Source organism: Lichenostomus cassidix, chromosome 4 (genome assembly GCF_008360975.1).
Source record: "Lichenostomus cassidix isolate B80296 chromosome 4, HeHo_3.0, whole genome shotgun sequence".
In the NCBI taxonomy this organism is placed as follows: Eukaryota; Metazoa; Chordata; class Aves; order Passeriformes; family Meliphagidae; genus Lichenostomus; species Lichenostomus cassidix.
This window is the reverse complement of record NC_139484.1, coordinates 11,688,099-11,707,759: the sequence shown is the minus strand read 5'-3', so window position 1 is coordinate 11,707,759 and position 19,661 is coordinate 11,688,099. Positions and strand designations below refer to the sequence as shown.

The 19,661-nt window shown below is 45.8% G+C and overlaps 1 protein-coding gene across 1 annotated transcript in view; it reads left to right on the top strand.

Moving 5' to 3' along the window:
• Positions 1-19,661, top strand: part of ANTXR2 (ANTXR cell adhesion molecule 2) — a 78,696-nt gene that overhangs the window by 18,928 nt on the left and 40,107 nt on the right. The window contains exons 8-10 of the mRNA XM_085057898.1: positions 5,621-5,681; positions 6,638-6,733; positions 9,476-9,545. Of these exons, the coding sequence (XP_084914024.1) occupies positions 5,621-5,681; positions 6,638-6,733; positions 9,476-9,545 (227 nt within the window). The remainder of the gene's footprint in view (positions 1-5,620; positions 5,682-6,637; positions 6,734-9,475; positions 9,546-19,661) is intronic.

Here is a 19,661-nt window from a genome sequence, read left to right as displayed (position 1 = left end):
TAGAGAAAATTACAGACCCCACATTTGAGAGGGAGAGAGGAAAGAAAAGGAGTCTCCACAGAAAAGCTACTGCCTGCAGCTCTGAGGCTGCCATGCAAGAGGCCTCTCAGGGCTGTGCTGCCATTTCTGGCTTGTGCACACTCACTGTGCACAGTTTGGCTGGCAGTGTGTCCGGGTGCTGCACTCCAGGCACAGCCTTCATGCACCAGCCAGGAAATAAAACTGCACACTAAGTGTGGAAGTGATCCTGTTGCACTGTCAGTGGGTTTTGCATGAGCCTTGCCATATGGTAGTAGAACAAAGATGAACTTTTAAAGGTGAACATTTTCTTTTCTTTAAAAAGCAGTTCTGGAAATAGCAATTTGGATGCATTTGTTCTATTACAGTTGATACACTTTTGTTCAGAGAATCATGCTGCCTTTCCCCAGAAATCACAGCAGCCTGGTTTGGGGTCAGCTTCCAGTGAGCACCGATGTAAACAGAGGTGCAAGTTTGAATGAATCCATAGGGAGGAAAGGTCACTGGTGGCCTTGGAAATCCTTAGTTGTTCAGGGTCATTAGCATGCCAAGTCTGACCAAAATGTGTCAGCAGCTGTCTCCCTTCAGCCATTCCTGGTTATCCTGACCTCTGTCCCAGGAAGCAAACACTTTAGACAGCCACAGAGCATTTTCAAGACTTGAAATCATTACAGTGGATCAGTAAAGAATCCAGCTGTGATGATGACCCACCCAAACCGTGTACACAGTGTACAGTTCTGGGCGGGAACAGATGTCATGCAAGTTATGATTTATGGTGCTGCCTGCTGCCAAAAACTTTTGAACTGCATACAGGGCTAAGCAAAACTGAGTGAGGCTGCGAGACAAATTGACATTTAGCGTATTTTGTTAATTGTCTCTGTACAGTTGCGCTGCTCATGGCTCGTTACTAGTGCATTGTTCTCACAATTTCACAGAACACAACCTTCATTAGAGTTCTGGAAGGGAAAGTTGTTGTTTGTGTAACACTGTGCTGCCTGGAACAGCTCACAGTGTGTGCTGAGGGTATGGCAGGCTAAATACTCAAAAAGCTGCAGGAGCCATCCTGCTTCACTGTTAAACATTGAGAACTTGTACAAGGCAGCAGCAAGGGTGAAAAAAGAGTCCAGGCAGAGCCAGGCTCAGTCGTGACAGGTTAAAGAGGTCCTGGAAGATCCACAAAGCACATTTGCCACAAGAAGAAATGTCACATAAAGCAGGGGAAAGATCTCTGAGAAGGCAAAATTGATAAACAGAGGTGGAGTTTGCAAACACCACGAGCAGTGGGGAGCTTGATATCAGCCTGTTACTTGGCTGTGTTTGTGCAGCATGCTGCAGGGACGTCTGCCCTTTCAGTGCTGATGTCAGAATTTGGGTGTGGGGCGTTTCTGCAGCTCGGAGCAGAAACGAGTGTGCAGTCAATTCAGACACTTGCAGGTCAGCAACAGACAATATTTCTGGAACAGCTCTGATGGGAGGAAATGTGTTAGCAATGACATAAATGGGAATCCACTGCTTTAGAAAGTGGACAGAGAAATTTGTATGAGCCTTCAGGAACCTGTTGGTGGGATGCAAATAGAAAGCTATGAGGATGGATGTGGATTTAAGTACTCATTAACAATGAGGTTGGTCAGGAAAAACTGTGCTAGGTAAAAAGTGGGGCCAAATGGAAAAGCTGGTTAAGCTTTTGGTAAGTGAATAAGTGGACCTGATAAATGAACTTGCTACAACTGTTTTAAGAAGATTTACATGTGTGCTTACTTCTAAGCTTCTTCTTACACTGAAATAGCCTGGAGACAGGTGGTTTAAAGCTCCACAGCCCCAGTTTGGATGGCCATAGTATTCCCAGAGGAGCTGGGCAGCCCAGCAGCTGATTGACAAGTGACCCTTTCAGTAAAGAAAAGCTTGTTTGGGCAGGCAGGACCCAACATGTGCCAGCGAGTTTTCATCAAGGGTGAGTTGGCTTGTGAGTGCTTGTGGGGAGTCTTGGATGCCTCTTTTCTGGTAACTTCCATTCTCAGAAGTGTTCTGAAATTATTAACTTGCTTTACTGAGAGATGCTATAGAAACTGCAGAGTGTCCACTGACTTAACAGCCATAAGCAGGGATTTCACTGTAGGGATGGGAGGCTGCTCTGCACCCAGCCAGCCCTGTGGAGCAGTGCAGGGCAGCAGAGACAGCATGTAGCACAAGCTGCATTCGTGCCACTGGTTCCTGGGCTGGCTGCTCTGAGAACTGGCCCTAGAAAACACCAGAACGTGTTTAAAATCTGAGATGCTTCACTGCTGTTGATGCAATGTGGCAGCAATGTAACAAGTCCTGTACATGGAGAAGCTACATAATAATTTCCTCAGCAGTCTGTTGTGTTGTTGAACAAGAGGATGTTTGGGGACTGGATTTCACGTCCCATTTTCTTACAGTCCAAGAGACTGACTACCTTGAAGAATAGAGCTCCACTGCCTTCTCTTGTCCCAGCAGCCACACCTTTGTTAATGAGCTCGCAGCTGTGGTCACTTTACCTTAATAGGCTCTGGTCCCAGCTGGAGCCAGTCCTGCACTGCACAGGTCTGCCTCAGAAGACAAAGAACTCCCTCTAATTTTGCCACAGTTCTTCACTTCTGAAGCTGCAAGACAACAGGACAAAGGCTGACAGGTTTCTGCTCTATTTTGTGCTTGGGTTTCTGGGGAATTAGTTCTCTCTGGGCCAGCCAGCACTGGGAGAAGAGGCAGGGCAGGGAATGCAAGTAAAGCTTTTGTGAGCCTGGGCACAGAGTCCTATATTTGGTGTGGACCTCTGGAGATGAAGTGGATGACATCAATTCTCTGAATCTCTCCTTGCATGCTGTTAAACTAAGGCAGTTTGTCTTACTTGAATTTATTTTATGTCAGCGGAGTGCTTAACTACACTATCCAAGGATGGCCTTATAGAGTTATTATTTCAACTTTTCTTGTGGGCACTGTCTTGGATTATACTGAACTGGGAAAAAGGGAGCATCATATAGATTTTTGTAGAGTTTGTTTTGGTCTTGCTGACATTGCAGCCCAGGTTTCCACATCAGGATAGTTTAAAGTTGGTTTTAAATTTTAAAGGACAAGGCGATGAAGACATGTTAAGTAGCTTGCATGGAAAGCAATAGCTTGCATGGAAAGTGGAAAAAAGATTAAAAGAGTGAGTGGGAATAAAGAAAGGACTCAAGTTTCTGAACCTTCTTGTAAGATGTGCAAATATGGTCTTTTCCCCTACATGTGATAGCACATGCAGTAATTGCTGTCTTGAAAATATTCTCTGTTTTCCATTGTGGTGGCAGAGTCCTTTTGAGCCAAACCATGCACACAGCTGGTGCTCAGGACAGCTCATGGGGTTGGACCCTGCAGAGAATGCAATGGGGTTTATTTAACTGTGGGAAAACTCACTTCTGAACAGTGTTTCAGTGTTGCTTAGAGGGAGGGTGGAGGAGAACCCAGAGCATAAGCAGAGGTTAAGCAAAGAACTATACCTATGTGCTTCTGATTGGTTCCACCTGCACCCAGTTAGTCCTTAACAAGGTTTGATTTCTGCTAAGTTAACTTGATTGTTGAAGGGAGGGGCTTTTGGGGACAAGGCAGATTTCTATACCATCACCCTTTTTTTTTTTTTCAACTGTGGACTATCAAGAGGCTTTTTGAAGGATGGAAAAGAACCTGCTAGATTTACAAACCCAAAATTTAATAGTTTCAGAGGGTTTTTTCACCCTAATATAAGCTTTGTTTGGTGGAAAATGGTAGCTACATCACCACCCTTGCACAGAGACAGGGTCTCTAAACAGGCCAGCTTGCTTAAGCTAAGCAGAGGATGGCAGTAATAAAAATGATGACAAAATACCGTTGAAGCAATTATTTCTAGGAGCAGTATTAACACCTGGTATTCTCCTGCTTTAGTCAAGAGCATGTATGAAAATGAATTCCATGCAGCAAACCACTGTATCCTGAACCCTATATTGAAATTCACTTTTTTCATTATTTGCGATCATTTTATCTACACCATATTTCAGCTCAATTGGGGTGTTTGTGTCTGCCCCTCCAAGTTTATTCTTAAATCCAAAGATAGTTAAGTATGTCCAGGTAGGTTTTTTCCTGATTTATATTGCATTTGGAAGCACAGTGTTAGAAAATTCACTCTGGGATGTAGTGCAAGTAGAGAGCTACTGCTTTCCAAGGGAAGCCAGATCCTGTCCCTACATTGTCTTCCCCTCTCCCTGACCTCCAGTTCATAGCATTGACCCCTGCTCAGACACTGGGCAAATGGGGCCAGGACAGGGGTTGGATAAGGTTCTCACTCTAAAAACAAAATCACTGAATTCAGTGCCAACTGCTGTATTTGTGCCTCAAAGCTCGCCTCTAGTCTCAGCTTCGTTTGGGCTGTTCATAGGACTCTTCAGTAAAAAACCCCAGAATATGCTTTTACAGCAAAGGCATAAAATGCTACACAAAATATTCCCCAGCCCCCAAACAAACCACGGGAAACTTTTCTCCACACTGCAATAGGAGTGAAAAGGCTAAAGCCCTTTTTTGGAAGCAAGATCCTCAGCTAATAGAAACTGCTTGGCTTGCACTGAACTCCAGGCTACATTCTTTCCCAAGATCTCTATTGCTGTGTCTCATCCAAATGCGTGTGCCTGCAAGGTCTCAATTTTTCTTAAATACTACTTAATATTTAACGTGGGTTTTAAAGCACTGAAAAATTCATTTGTGCACAACAGTTTGTGGGGGGAGAGGCAATATGGGAAGTGTTCAGTGAGGCAGGATGCTCTCTTTCTTGGAGCTTGGCATGCTTCTTGTCAGAACAGTGACTACATGATTGTATCTGCTGGTCCTGGATATGTAGCAATACAATCCACTGGGAAACGTCATAGACAGAGTGTAAGAGTTTTACTGAAAGGAAGGCAGGAGTTAAGAGTAAGACAGAGGGACATTGCCAGGAAGTTAGGGCAGCTCAGCAGCAGGCACAGCACTCCTAGCAAATGGAGGTGGAGAGGGGACAGCAACAGGACTCTCTGCTGTGCACATGATTACAGGGACCTGAACTGATGCCATGGAGTGTTTAGGAATGCCTGCTAAAAATACCACTTACAAGAGGGAGAGCTAAAGTAAGCTCTCTGTCCAGCAGCGGGCAGCGCAGTCAGGAACGCTGTGCTTCCCTGTGCCGCTTTGTAGGGCAAGGTGCCAGCACTCAGAATAACCTGTGCTTGGCTTGACCACTCTTGATTGTTGGAAGACTGCTTTTGACTGCAATAGGTTTTGGATGGGGCTCCTGGTGATTAAGTTTTGGATTAAACATTAAGATTGGGGTTCATGGAATATTAGGTTAGGGATCTGGATATCATTATATTTTGAAGGCTCCCTGGGGTTTAACAAACTAATCCAAGCCTTAGGAACTCCTGGACTTGACTGTGCAGGTGTGCAGGAGCTGCACATGCTCCAGGTAATGTCCTACAAAGTCAGACTGAAGCAAACCAAACCTGTAGCTGTTCATGTGTTCTAGGGACAAGCATTTGTTTTACGGTAATATTGCTCACTGAAACAGCACTGTGAAACCTGTTTGTGACTGTTTCCTCCTTTGCAACAGGTTTTGAAACAATCATGCACTGAGATTTTATATTTGGAGCCATCCAGTGTCTGCGTAGGAGGTAAGGTTCTATAACTTTAATATCCTATTCAGTTATTGTAGGACTGTGGTTGCCCTGTTCTGTCTGAAGGAAAACTGCATGTCTCTAGAGTAAAACATCTCTAACTTAAGTCCTTAAGAAGTTAAAGAAACGTTTGATTTCTCTCTTGGCTTCTTGTTCTCCTCAGAGGAGCTGACCACCAGGGCCTGCTTCTTTAGCTTGGGTAATGCAGGTAGAAACTGGAGAGCATTTACCCGCTGCTCTCCCATGAGTCTGCTCTGCACTTGTCCCAGATCTGCCCCAAAATCTGTGGAGTGTAAGCAATAAAACATGTGACTGCATTTTTGGGCAGCAAGAGCAATACATTAATGAAATAGAAGAGTTGCACAGAATTTTAAGGCCTTTAAGGCTCCACAATCCACACATAGTTGGAGATCAATCAAAATAAAGTAGTTGCAAAATCTTGCTTGGATATTTTTGTGAAAACATGGATGCTTTGGGTGAAGTCAGTTGCCCCAGTAACAAAACTGTTTCCACTCCTCCTCTGCACAGCTCACAGATAGTGTGGCCCTTAGGCAACTTGCAGAGAAATAGTACTAAGGAGAAATGTTTTCTTCATCTGGCACTTCAAGTGAGCCTGATCTGGATTTGGGGAGTCTTCTTGTTCTGAGTCCCAGATTTCTCATTCACTGAGAAACTGTTTCTTACTGTGCAGCTGAGCCCCAGATCCTGGTGGTAGTCTGAATCCATTTCCAGTTTTACAGGGCTGTCTCAATAAAGATTTGGGAACAAATCTTGACTTTTCCTATTTCTAAGGAGAATTCAGTACAAGGGTTCAGGAAAGAAGGAGATCTCACTAAGCTGGAAGCATTACTATGTTGTGCTTTGTTTATTGCAGACTAAATGAAATTGCCCTGGTGTAACTTAGTGCAGTGCACTGAAGTCTAGTGATTTTGTGTGTTTGCTTTTCCCTCCAGAGGAGTTTCAAGTTGTTCTCAGAGGAAGTGGTTTAACCCTTGGTGGGAGAACCGACAGTGTGACTTGTACCTATCAAGTGAACGGAACCACCATCCGTAAGTGTGGATGTTTGACATCATCTGCCTTTGTAGTCCTGAGGCAATGATTGATTTTGCTTCTCGTTACCTCAGCTGATGAAAATTGAAAGAGAAGAATATCAAAGAGGAGGAGAACAGGAAAGCTCTGAGGATTAGTGAGAGGAGGAAAGTTGTTTGACACTCTGCTCAGTGGTTTGACTGCTACCAGGTGCCATTAGCTGTGAGTGGTGTTGGCAGCCCCCTTGCTGTGGGCATTAGCACCGTGAGAACTGTTTGGCTCCTGACGTTTGGGCAAGCAGATATTTGCTGGTAGACAAACCCATGGCTGCAGTGTACTGACTGAGGCCCCTTCCCACACCATCATCCTGGCCAAGACATCTCATTGCAATTCCTAAAGGCACTTATCTTGTTTCCTTGGAAGGTCTCTGCCCATTCTAGGTGGTGTGCCAGGTGTGCTGTGGGTTTCAGGGGCACCTCAGTCCTCCTCCTGCAACAGCATAGAAAAAGGCCAGGTCAGAACAGTGGGATATCTTGTTGTGGTCCATGAGCTCCTTGTCACTGGCATCAGGGCTTACTGCAGCAATAGCCCAAAACACTTGTGTTTCAGATGGTAACCATGACACCTTATACAGGCACTTCCCCATACCTGTTATCTTGAGTTCGCTTTTTATATCAGAAACTCAAGTGGATGGCTAGGATAAGTACATCCAACTTCTAGCTCTAAGCAGAATCCCCTAGAAGCCAGTCAGACTGGAAAACAACCAAAAATGAACTTGAAGGAAAAATGACAACTGATTTCTTTCCCCGCCTACTGTCTGATTTCTGTATTAGCCTGTCTTAAATTCCTACACAATTGAACCTATGTTTCCAGTGCGGTTTCTTCCTTACCCTGGATAATGTATATACTGCAATGGGCTGCCAATCTCTCATCTGTTAAATACCTACAATAATTTGGCAGAATAACAGGATAACCCAGTAGTTCTGGATACAGGCAGCCTGTGTAAGTCAATTCCGCTTGTATAAATTTCCCTTCAGTTTCCATTACAATTGTCACCTCTGCTTCCCATTGCCCACAAACACTTGCTACCATCTGATGTGAGAATTGCCAACTACAGCTCTGGGCTGCTTGTTTTTTCTTGGCTTCAGAAAGGGGTGTGCTGAAGCACATGAGGGGAGGGGAATGGCGCAGTGATGTATTGATTATAAAAACACAATCTGCTCTGTGGGGTCTTGCCAGGGCCTTCTGCATCCCCCCCAGTTCACATTTTCAGCAATGGACAACAGTGAGTGGCTGGGGAGTAGTACAGGAAGAAAACAAGGACATTTCAATTGGTCCTTCCCCCAGTTTACCAAGGTCATTCTCTGCAGCTCTGTGCTGGGTTCTGAGTGCTTTTTTCAGAGGAAGCCTAAAGGGGGCTAGTGGAGCCAGGATGAACAGGAAGATAGGCAGGGTGCTTGGAGCAGTATCAGGAGGAAGGAGATGGTCCCAGGAGAAAAGCAATCATCCCCATGTCATTGCAGTCTCCTCTGCAAAAGACTGGCAGTTCCTCTGCAGAACCCTCAGTATGTGAGGGCACAAACAGAGGCAATGATTGATTTTGTGTTTGAGGGCACAAACAGAGGGCACTCAGGTAAAGATCTCCTGGTGTTGGAGTTCCCCTCCCTGAGAGCCTGGGCTTGCTTCAGGACCAGCCTCTGAGCACACCCTTACTGTGTCAGATCCTCTGCTTTTAAAGGATGCTTTTGGCATCTTGCTCATTCTGCATTTATAAAGAACCATTACCAAATGCTAGAAAGGAAACCTGCCAAATGGAGCTGTGGGATAGAAAAATAATCTATGAAACATACCATTAAGACAAAAACATATGGCAATGTGCTAATCCCTCTTCCCCACCTCACAACTAGCCCTAAATCTAGGCCAAGCAGTCAGTGCAGATTATAGCACATACGAAAAGCTCATTTATGCCAACAGCTCCTCCTTCAGCTGCCCCTGAACCACTTGTCTGTCTGCCTGTTCCTGAAATACAGGACAGAGTCATCTCCCAAGTTGATCTGGCAGATTGCTTATCTGCTCTCACCCCACAGTCAGGAAATAGTCCTTGTACAGAAATCATCAGTCCTGCCATGGGGAAGTTTGGGAGGATGATTCTACACACAGGAGCAGAATTTACCCCAGCTTACCAAACATAGGAGGTAAAAAAGCTCCCTCTTCTCCTCCTCACACCTGCAGAACAGAAATGCTGTACTGGACACGAGACTCTGCAAATAAGTGCTTCATGTGCTCTACAAATAGGTACTTTGTAAGTGTAAGAGGTTTGCAAATGACAGAGACTCAAAAACATAAGAAACACTGGAGAAACAGACACTCCAGTCACAGCTAATAAAACAGTCCTGGAATGCAACACACAGGGTTGGAGCCAATTAGAAACAAACCTTCATCTTCCAACTACCAGGAAACTACTAATAGTGTTTTCCCTCTCTGCAGAGATGGTGTTGATTCTAGGAAATGTTCTCTCTGGAAGAGCATGAGCTGACTCGATCAGTTAAAATATGCACTGTAATGGGGGCTCACCTGGCATTTGCAGCCAGCCCTGGGGTCTGTGTTCCTTACCTTGGGCCTGCCTTGCTGCCCATTCCTGCCAGGATAGACCAGTAAAGGAGCATGGGAATGGAGGGACCTCAGAGCACTTTCAACAGCAGCTCCTTATCTAAGCTGCATGGAATAGTAAGATTGTGTGATTTTTTATTTTTTTTTTTCAGATGAAAGACCTAAAACAGTAAAATCTGACTTTTTGCTCTGCCCTGCACCGATCCTGTACAAAAGTGGCCAGTAAGTACAGAACCAAATGTCAGCCCATGTTTTGCTGGAATTTGGCATCATTATAGCTGGAATTAATTGGGAGGGGTTTGGCTGAAGGCAATATTTTGTTGCTTTTACAGGGGGTGGTTTGTTGTTGCATTTTCCCCCCATTGTTGTGTTATTTCCCTGCTGCATATGCCAGCTTTGGAATGGGCTTTAAATAGTCATCTGTGACCAAACCCATTCGGACAGTGCCTTAAAAATGAATATTCAGCCAGTTTATGAAATACTGAAAAGATCTGGCTTGTCATAAGTTTTATGCAGATGAGCTGTTTTAACAGGGCATAATATGCTTTCCTCTGGATCATCTTCAGGCTCACTGTTAAACAGATGACATTACCACTGACACTTACAAGCTATTATTAAAATTAGGTGTCAGGACTTGTACCCCTGCTCCACATGTCCTGATCCAACAAGGCACTGAGTTAACAGCTGCAGCACTGGGGCTAAACTGCAGCTTTGGCCTTATTCTCAGTGTCACTGGCCAGGGCTGCACATTACTTCTGGCCCTTGGAGAACTAATCCTTCCCTCCTCCTCTCCAACTTCAATGTGCCTCAGGCCCTTACGATCACTTGGATTTCATTGTACACGTTTCTGAAGACCCTAAGCTAATCTGAAGTCAGAAAACTGCACATCAGATCTGGGTCCTGTGGGAGGGCCAAGGCTTTGGCTGTTGGCTTTCCCCCTGTTCAGCAAGTAGTTCTTCTCAGAGACTTACTAGGGATGAGGCTAATGCTAATTCAAGAGGAAGCACAGCAGTTCTTCATTGGCATTTATCTGGCAGTTCCAGCAGCTGAAGAACTAAACCTGTTGTGTAGATGACTTGTCTGTAGTTACATTTCTGACTTGAGCAACTATCAGCCACCTCAGCTGTGCTGTCAGATGGATAGCAAAGCTCCAAACACACATCTGGTTTGTGCATTAAAGGCAGGCTGGGGGAGGGAAGCTGGAAAGCTGTAGAGGAAAACTATTCAGTGCTTGACCCAGTGGGGTGGCTCAGGGCAGAGGGGCTGCCTCTGGAGCTGGGTCATGGCCGGCAGGGAGAACAGGCATGGAGCAGAGCTACATGGAGAGCAGAGGGAGGGCTGAGTGGTTTAATGCTGTTTTCCTGATGTTGCTTTTCACATAGCTGTGTGACACATGCTTCTAGTCCCACGAGCAGCAGGGTGTCAGACCCCTGTGCCTCCTGAGCAGCCTGTGTGTCCCACAGCACAGAAGTGCTCAGCTGGGAGCTGTGGCGTGTGCCAGCTGTTCAGCACAGCAGCTCTGCAGCTCCTGGCTTAGCTAAAACCAGTCAGCACCACCACAGTTGTAAGTGACTTGATTTTGTCATCAGAACAATGTCAATCAGTTGGGTTAAACTCCCTCCTACCCAGGCCAGGTATTTCAGTGCAGTCACCGTACAACAGAACAACAGTAGCAAAGTAGGTCCCAGTATGAAGCTCCCCAAAAGCTGATGCTGTAAATGCTTTTCCACACACAGCTTGTCCCAGAGTACATAAACAGCCTGTCCTGTCAAATGCATGACATGTCTGTACAGGTTAAAACCATGGAAATTAGTTGCATGTGCTGCATTTTTCCTTACACTGTGAAGTGTTCCTGAACCAGACAGCAGCCACCCTGGAACTGCAGTGTGGATCAGGCACCTCAGCACAACACACTTGGAGTTACACAGGTTCATAGGAAAATCTGTTTTCCCAAGTTACCATGTGAAACACAGTTTCCTAATCTGCTGCAGAAGGAGTTGGAGCTTTGGCCCAGAGCTGAGCAGTTTACTGTGCGGAAGACTGACAGCTATGAAAGATATGTACATACTTGAACTCTTGACTTCCCATTGGCACAGCTCAGACTAGTGCTGGATATCTCCCAGTAATTCCTCCTGTAGTGGAGCTAATATTAGTCACTAATGAAGCAACAACCGCTCTGTTCTTTTCTAGTGCTCTTTTGGGTGGAATTTAAGAGAACACAAGCAGCTGAAGTTAACTTGCTTTGTGACTTTTAAACCTGCAACTCATTCTCTGGGTGAACAGTGAAGACTCACATAATGAGTTTAATTGTATTTTTTCCTAATTTGAGACACCTCTTGTTGCCTGATGAATAAGCAGTTTTCACATTCAGAGCAATACTGAGCTGTGTGAAATAGATAAAATGCCAAAGTACCCAGGATGTTGAGTTGGTGAGGCCCTGCTCCCTTGGACTTAGGCCATGGTGCATTTCTGCTTCCTTCCCAGCTGTTGGCTGCATTGAGTCTGGAGCCTCCCAAGTGCCAGCTGTAGGTTTAGCCAAGCATTCTTTTCAAAGCCTGCTTTTCCACAGTACCCTGTAGCAGATGGATATATCATCCTTAGGTTGGGTGACAACATGACTGTGCTGCCTGTGCCATTTAAAATCCCTTCTTGTCATGCTGCTTCTAAAGTGCAAAATTCCATAGTCTGCTCGCAAACCCAGCTCACTTACAAGGCTCCTGATTAGCCAACAGCTGACAATTATTCATGATTTTCACACAAGCAACCCATGCATTATAAAACACATTGCACATTTAAAATAAAGCAGAAAGGGAAAGTACACGTATTACTTGCAGGAAGGTGAGGAAGCAAACGCAGGTTGAATTGCTTTGAGAGATCACTTACACACTGTGATGGTAGGTGTAACAACACAATCAAGCTGCTTAGTAAAAAGGACTCTGATTCTACTGCATTCTTAAGGTCTCAGAATATTTGAGAAAATCAGTTCTCCTTTTTAGCTGAGACTTGGATTTATTGTCCTGCCCCAGCCCGAGGGAATCAAACCAAACCAGAGATGGCTGTGACCTCTACACGACTGTATGTGTTCCTGTAGTCATTGTGCCTTGGAAAGAAATGAGAGCCCTTCTCTTTGAACACTAGTACAGGGAGAAAGGGCATATTTTAAAAGCCTGCATTCCTTGTTAGCTTCACTTTCGTTCTCTCACTTCTGCCCTGAGTTCTGTGAGTTTACATTCAGAACAATCTATCTGTGGGCTTGGCTTCACCAACAGCTGCCTTCTGCTCTGGTGAGCCAGCGGTGAAATGCCTTTGCCTTCCATGGAAAGGAAAACCTGCATTTCTCACACTGCCTGAACACTTAAAAATTTGCTTTTATTAGATGAGTGGATGACAACAACAGTTTAAACTAGCACAACAAAACACTTTTACTGAAATGCTTGTAGTGAATAGTTATGTGACTACTACTTGTCTCAGTCTGTTTGAACTCTTATTTCTCATTGAAATATTGGCAGTAACATTTTGGATTTGATGGTGCCTACTGCAAACATCCACTCTAATCTTGTACAGACTTTCCTCTAAGCCAGGAAAGAAAGGATGGATGTAGGCTGGGCAGTGGATTATTTAAACTGAACCAACAGGGTGAGGAATTGTCATTGTTCTTAAAATAGTTCAGGGAACTACAAAGTCTATTTTTCATGCAGCTGCAGTGCTGGCCACCTTCCATCTTTGTGCATCCTGCACTTGAACTCAGGTTTTGCTAGGACAGAAGTATGCAGTGTCCTTCTCCTTGGGCTCATAAGTTTAAGGAATAACAGTGTCAAAAAAGACAAATCCCAGCCTAAACCTGAGTGCGAGTGAAACCTCTCTCACAGGTCCCTCAACTTGGTGACCAGCTTGCATGCCAAGGTGGGACAGTGCACACTGCTGCTATTAATGACCTTCTTTGCCCTTGATTCAAATGCTGCTGTCTTCAGCTTCCATTTATCCCTTCCTACATCCTGTCCAACACAAACAGCTGGTGGGACTTAAAGAGCAACGATTAAATAGGAATTATTTTCTGGGTGGTAGGAAGGAAAATGACTACTCCTGTATTGCCAAATTCTTCGTTACCTCCAGTTTCCAAGGAGCTGAGGAAGTTTAGGACAGCTCACTGGGCACAAAGCACACAGCAATGCAGAAGGTAATCTGCTACTCATCATCAGTCAGCACATGCCTCATGCTCACCTCTAGGTGCTCTAGGATTTCTAGGTGCAGGATATTTCCATGACAGTGGAACAGGGCTACTTTGAATCTTGTGTTCCGTTTTCCAAGTGTCATTTTTATTAATACCAGCGCCAGATTTGAGAGGAAGAATGTGGACACAGGAAAGCAAACAGGCAGAGAGAAGATGAATGGATTGTGGGCTCCATCCTTGAGATTACCTCCCTGAGTTTCTAGACAGGTGTCCCTTTGGAGTGCAGCTGGAAGGTTGCTCAGAATGGTCAACAGAATGGTTGTCATGGCATGCTCCTAACCAGGCATCCTGACTGTCCCTGCTGCCCAAAGATAGATCCTCTTCTGCCTTTACTCCATCCACTGCTGCCTGTGACCTGACAAACTGCTTTTGAGTCTGATGTCTTGGGGAACCAGAGTCTGTTCTCTTGGGACAGCAGTGGTCCCAAATTCATCGTGCAGGCAGGATGCCAAGCAAGCGCTTGCATCGCCAGGCACAGATCCAGTACATGCAGCAGCAGAGAAGCCAGCCTTTGCAAATTGGACTTAACTGTACCAAGGAATACCTTTTTCCACTGTTACTTCCCTTTTCTTCCCCACCAGCTGCAGGCCCTTAAACAAGTCTCACTGCTTCCTCCCTGTGCCAGTGTGCTGGCAGCATGGAGAGGCACCTAGCTGAGGCATTCCCTGGGCACTCTAGTGTTCATTAGGACATCGTGAACACATTTCACAGATTTCTTTCTTGCTGCAGCTCCTTTATGGGGTTTTTACTTTTCCCCTCCTTTTTCCTGTGCTTGATAGAGGCACTCAGGAAGTAGAAACAGTGTTAAAGAAGCGATGCTTTGTAAGGTGACTGATGGTGAATATGTTTGCCTAATTAACTTGTGGCTAATAATTCTAAGCCATTAAGTAGCTAGTTAGTACATGCTTCGAATAAACACATCTGGTGCTGCCCTGAGTGGAGGCTGTGACTGTGTGTGGGTGACAGATGTGCTGTTTCCCCAGCGCTCCCTTTTCCATACCGAGCAGCTCAGCGGAGCTGCAGCCGGAGCCAGGCAGCCCCGTGGCAGCTGCGCACTCCCCGAGCCACTCCAAGGACCCATGCCTCCTCTCCTCAGCTGCCAGGCCACTGCAGCCTGCTCTGGTGCCTCAGAGCTGGCATGCAGCTCCAAGGAATAGCCTTCACAATGGCTTACACACTCCTGCCTTCTGGGCTGAAAGGCAGCAGGAGAAGGGATAAAGTGTCAGGCCACCTGAGAAGCAGATAGTTTGGAATTCCCAAGCCCTGCAGATCGATCTCTTGCTGAACAAAGGGCATTGAGAATGATCACGCCTTGCTGTGTCAGTGCCTGGAACTGCTGGGCTGGACTTGGAACAGCCTTCCTGGGAGGGAAAAGTCCTCCTGTGGAGAACAAAAGCCTACTCCTTTCTGTGGGCACTCGCTTCCTAGGCTGGCACAGCTGATAACTCTCATCAATCTTAGAACAGCTAGGATCAGTTCCATGCAGGAGAGACCCTTTCCTCCAGCTAGGCTGTTGTTTGGTTTTTCAGGTTTTAGCTTTTTGTGGTGGGGCTGTCTAAAGTTGGGTGTTTTCCAGACAGAGGAAGGAGTTATGGCAATAAAGTAAACAAATAGAATATTTTGCAAGAGGCTAACTTGCACAGAAATTATTTCTTAAAAGCGAGACTTGAGTTCTTAGTTACCAAGGGGCAAGTTGAGGTTTATTCCTCCTTCTGAGGGCCCATGAACCCTGATTACTCTGTGCCTGGCCCATAATGTCCATCACAAGCTGTCATTAGAGCTAGAGCTGCAGGCCCAGCCCATGACCTCTGTTTTGTCAGGCACCAACAATAGCACAGCTGCCCCTGCCTGGCTGGGATCTCAGACCTGCCATTTGGCACGAGGAACAGAGCAAATTGGATAAATACACATAAACACATTGGGAAGGGAGGGAAAACAGAACAGAATGAACCAGAGCAGCAACCCACAACTTGTTTGATAGGGATGATTTAAGTAGGCATATGGTATAGTTAAATGTGCTTTCAAAAACATTGGCCTGATTCTTGAAGCAAATAGAAAATAAATATCTGAATAGCATGAGAGCCGATCCGGCACTGTTAGTGCTCTCAGAGGAGGCACTCAAGCTGACACACTGACATTCCCACACCAAGTGTCAGTACCTCCTGTTAACATGGCCCAGTTGTACTTCCCTCTAACAGTGCAAGCCTCAAAAGCAAGCAGGCAATGACCCAGCAGCCACTGTCCTATCTGACTGGCTCAGTGTTGGCAGGACAGCCCAGCTACACCTCTCACAGCAGGATTCATCCAGCAGTCCCACTGCCCACAGGCACATCTAACTCTGGAACTCACTGGGTGCTCAGCTGACACCCTCTGCAACACTGGGTTATCTGGTACCTCAGTCACACCTGGAAGTTACAGCTCACCTTTGTCTCACCATGTTCTACCAGACGGACAAACAGACAAAGGGAATCACCTTAGACAGCCTGACTGTGCTATCACAAAACTCATAGTTCAAAGAAGCCTTTGACAGCCACCCCAGGTGTTTCCCCCACAACCACTGCCCACAAATAGTCAAATATACAAACTCCTGTGATTTCCAGTGCACACAGGTACACACACAGCACCAGCTGTTTAGACAGGCCCAGAATTTGGTCAGGGTCATGAAACTCTGCAAAACATCCCTTTTGCCTGCCTGAATGAATGCTGAGAAAGGTGTGTGGAACTCAACTTGAGTTTTCTGCTAACATGGAAGTGAGTGCATGTATGACTACCCTTACTACCTTGTTCTTGTTTTGTTACTTTTTCTTCCTCTGCTGGGAAAGGTAAAAGTTTAGAAGACCTGTTACCAGTAAAGGCAAAGTGTTTGCAAGCTCAGCTCAGTCTCACACATCTTCCAGGGTCACTCAAGAAAGGATTAATATGCCATGGCTGTGTTGAGCATTTCCATTCTCTTTCTAAGAAGTGACACTGAGCTCTTTCTATGATACTGTTCACTTAGTAGCCTCAGCACAGCCTTTGTGGCAATGTAGGCAGGGGTGTCATTTGGCCACAGAGTTGAATTACTCATTAATGTAAGGGGCAGTGCTTGTGCTGAGTGCTGAGCCACTCCAGAGCTCGGCAGCTGCTGTCAGCATTCAAGTGTGGGTTTAAGGACCAATTTTCCAAGTCTCATCCTCAGTGTGAAACCTATGCAGTGACTACATATCACTTGGAAAAAAACATTGTTCAGAGACAAGGGGACCAATTAAAAGGAGAACTCAATAGGATTTATGAGTTAAGAGGCAGCATGTTGACTAAAATACTTCCCCTTCCACATAACTCTGGTCACTACTGTGAAAAGGCAAAAGCACAAAAAGCCCAGTTACCTCTCAGAACCCAGCTGTCCTTTGAGAAGCGTGGAATGGAGGCTGCTCTTGCTGCTGCAGAAGGTCCCAGCCCCCAGGATGAGCTCTGGGCTCTCTCAGAGCTGCTCAGTCTTCTTCCACCCTTGCTGCTTCCCAGCAGCCCAGCAGCTGACCTGGAGGATACAGCCATTCCCAGTACCAGCAGAAAAGGGGGTCACCTGTGCTTCTGCCTTTTGACTCCCTGCTGCTCAGCAGTTGGTAGGATGCCAGCTGCAGGTCAGGTTGTTTTCACCTGTTCACTGTTGCTTTCACAGTTGCAGAGCCCCTGTGCACAGGTGAAGGCAATGTGTCCCATCTCTGTGGTGCCCATGGCCAGTCCAGACCTGGGTGGCATATTGGCATTACCCCTCACTGCAAACAGCTGGGCGTTCCCTACAGCACTGGGCAGCGAGCTGAAGTGGGCCAGAACTGCTCCCACCTGTGCCGATTCCTTCCTTTGCAAACTCACTGAGATAAAGCATTTGTTGGAGGCATTGGCTTTTATTTCCCTATGCAACATTTTGTTCCAACAAAAATAAAAGGCACTGTGGTTCCCTGTCTCTGGTGCTCACATGGGACAACCTCCACCCTCCAAAATAGCCAGAGAAATCAACTCAGGTGGGGGGAAGCCAGAAGTAGGTCTGGATTAGGCTTAATGTCTGTTATAAATATTAACTTCTGCAAATATTTTAGAAATACATTTAGTCTGACACAATTAGGTTATAATGGGAACTATTCACAGATGGAAACATCCTCAATGAATTGTATAGGCTAACTGGCCCCTCAGCCATATGGATGTGGTGTTAAGATCAGTAGTAATTTCTGGCGCAGTCCTTCACGTCCCTCCTAGGGCACACAGTGTTCCCAGAGCATTAGTGAGGACTGCGTGAGCAGAACTAAGTGCTGCACATTATGCAGTGGCCATAGGATCCTGAACTGAATTAATAGTCTAATTTAACAAAATAATGACATTTCATACCCTGTTACTGCAGGTTCCCGTGATTCCACAAGATCAGAGCTAGTTCCTTGCTGGCTTCCAGTTCTCTCAAATTCCCTAGCAGTTGCCAGCAGTGAATTTGTGTCTCTCTGCACTCATGTCCCTTCGTGACGAAAGTCAAGCCCAAACAGACGGTATATTTGACATGTGGCTGGAAAAGCTAGAGGGTTCTGAGTTAACAAGAGGAAATCCTAAAGAACCATCATCTGAATTTATATCAGTGCTAAGCTACACCAAGAAGGGCAGGGGGAAGAGTTTGTATTAAATCTTTACCAGAATCCCCAAACATCATAATGAATTCCACAGTGAGCTGTCCTCAGGAAAATACTCAGTGCTCCTTTTTATGCCTGTGTGGCTGGTGGGAGGAAAACACCTGTGCCCATTTCTCCTAACTGCAGGCTATGTCCTGTCCCCAGCACAGTTCCCACTAAGTGATGTGAATGGTCCCAGGCACAGCGCTCCAATGGCACAGCTGGCCTGTGGCATGGTGGGACTGCACCAAACATGGCAGGCAGGGCTTCATCCTGGCTCCAGTAAACCTTCCCTGTCCTTGTGCAGCTGGGGCTGAAAGTCTGGGAAGAGCACCATCCCCAGAAGCCCAAGCTGGAAATCCCTTCCTCTGTGTGTTGCCTCCTCCTGAGGCAGGGATGAGTCCCTGGATGCAGTTATCTTTGTGGTCCAGGAGTGGTTGTTAACAGAGCCCAGGGAATGCGTCCTCTCTGCTTGGGTCAGGGAATGGAGAGGTAAACGTTGATTGTACCCCAGCAGGCAGTGGCCAAAGACTTCAGAGAGAGGTTGCTCAAATGGAGCCCATATAGTGAAACTATCCATTATTTCATGAAGGCAGGCTTGGAAGGGAAAGTGCCCTTTAAATACACAGACCTATTATTGCCTTCCTCCTATGTACAGCATTTTTGCTATTTTAATGCAGGCATTTGATTCTGAAATACCTTTGTCACCATAATTTTAGTAACTTTTTGAGCAGTTGCCAGTTTAATTTTCAGTGCGTGAAAATTGGAGGTAAATTATTTATTACTTCCAGCAAATGTCTTTCACAATTGTATTTAATTTTTTCATCTTTTTTAATGGGTCATAAAATGGCAGTCTTTTAGTAGCTTCCCATAAAGTAAGGAGCAAATGAATACTTTGCAAATAGGTTACCGTGGATGGAAATGTCAGCTGTATTTCACAGGGAATGGGAGGCTTTAGACCAGAGCTGCAGGGACATATGGCACAGGGCCATGTCCCTCTGCTGTCACAATAAACTGGGAGTGGGCATGACAGAAAGAATTGCAACTGTTAGGTCTCCTCAAGTTACATTTTTGGGTGAATTGTGTATTAGGACGGGCAGTGGGCCAGCACCGATGCAGCTTAAAGTTGCAAAAGTCTTGTGGTTACCTTTGGTCAGAAATCAGAACATTTTTAAAAAGCTCTTTTCAGACTAAGTTTTCCAGGATTGATTCCCATCCAGAAAGTGATACTGCACAGACAAAGGATAGGAAAATCCCTTCCACATGGAGGAAGGGCTGTGAACTATAAATGAGAAGCAGTTTTTCCTAGCAGTACAGTGAAATGAGTTTGAAGTACAGACCGCTGGGAGAGGGCACGTGAGGGCTGGGTGGAGGCAGAGCAGGAGGGTTTGTGCTGCACAGCACTTGAACTGCTTGTACTCCTCTGCCAGCTCTCTGATCCCACGTTACTCAGGTGCTGTGTTAGAAGGGAGCCAA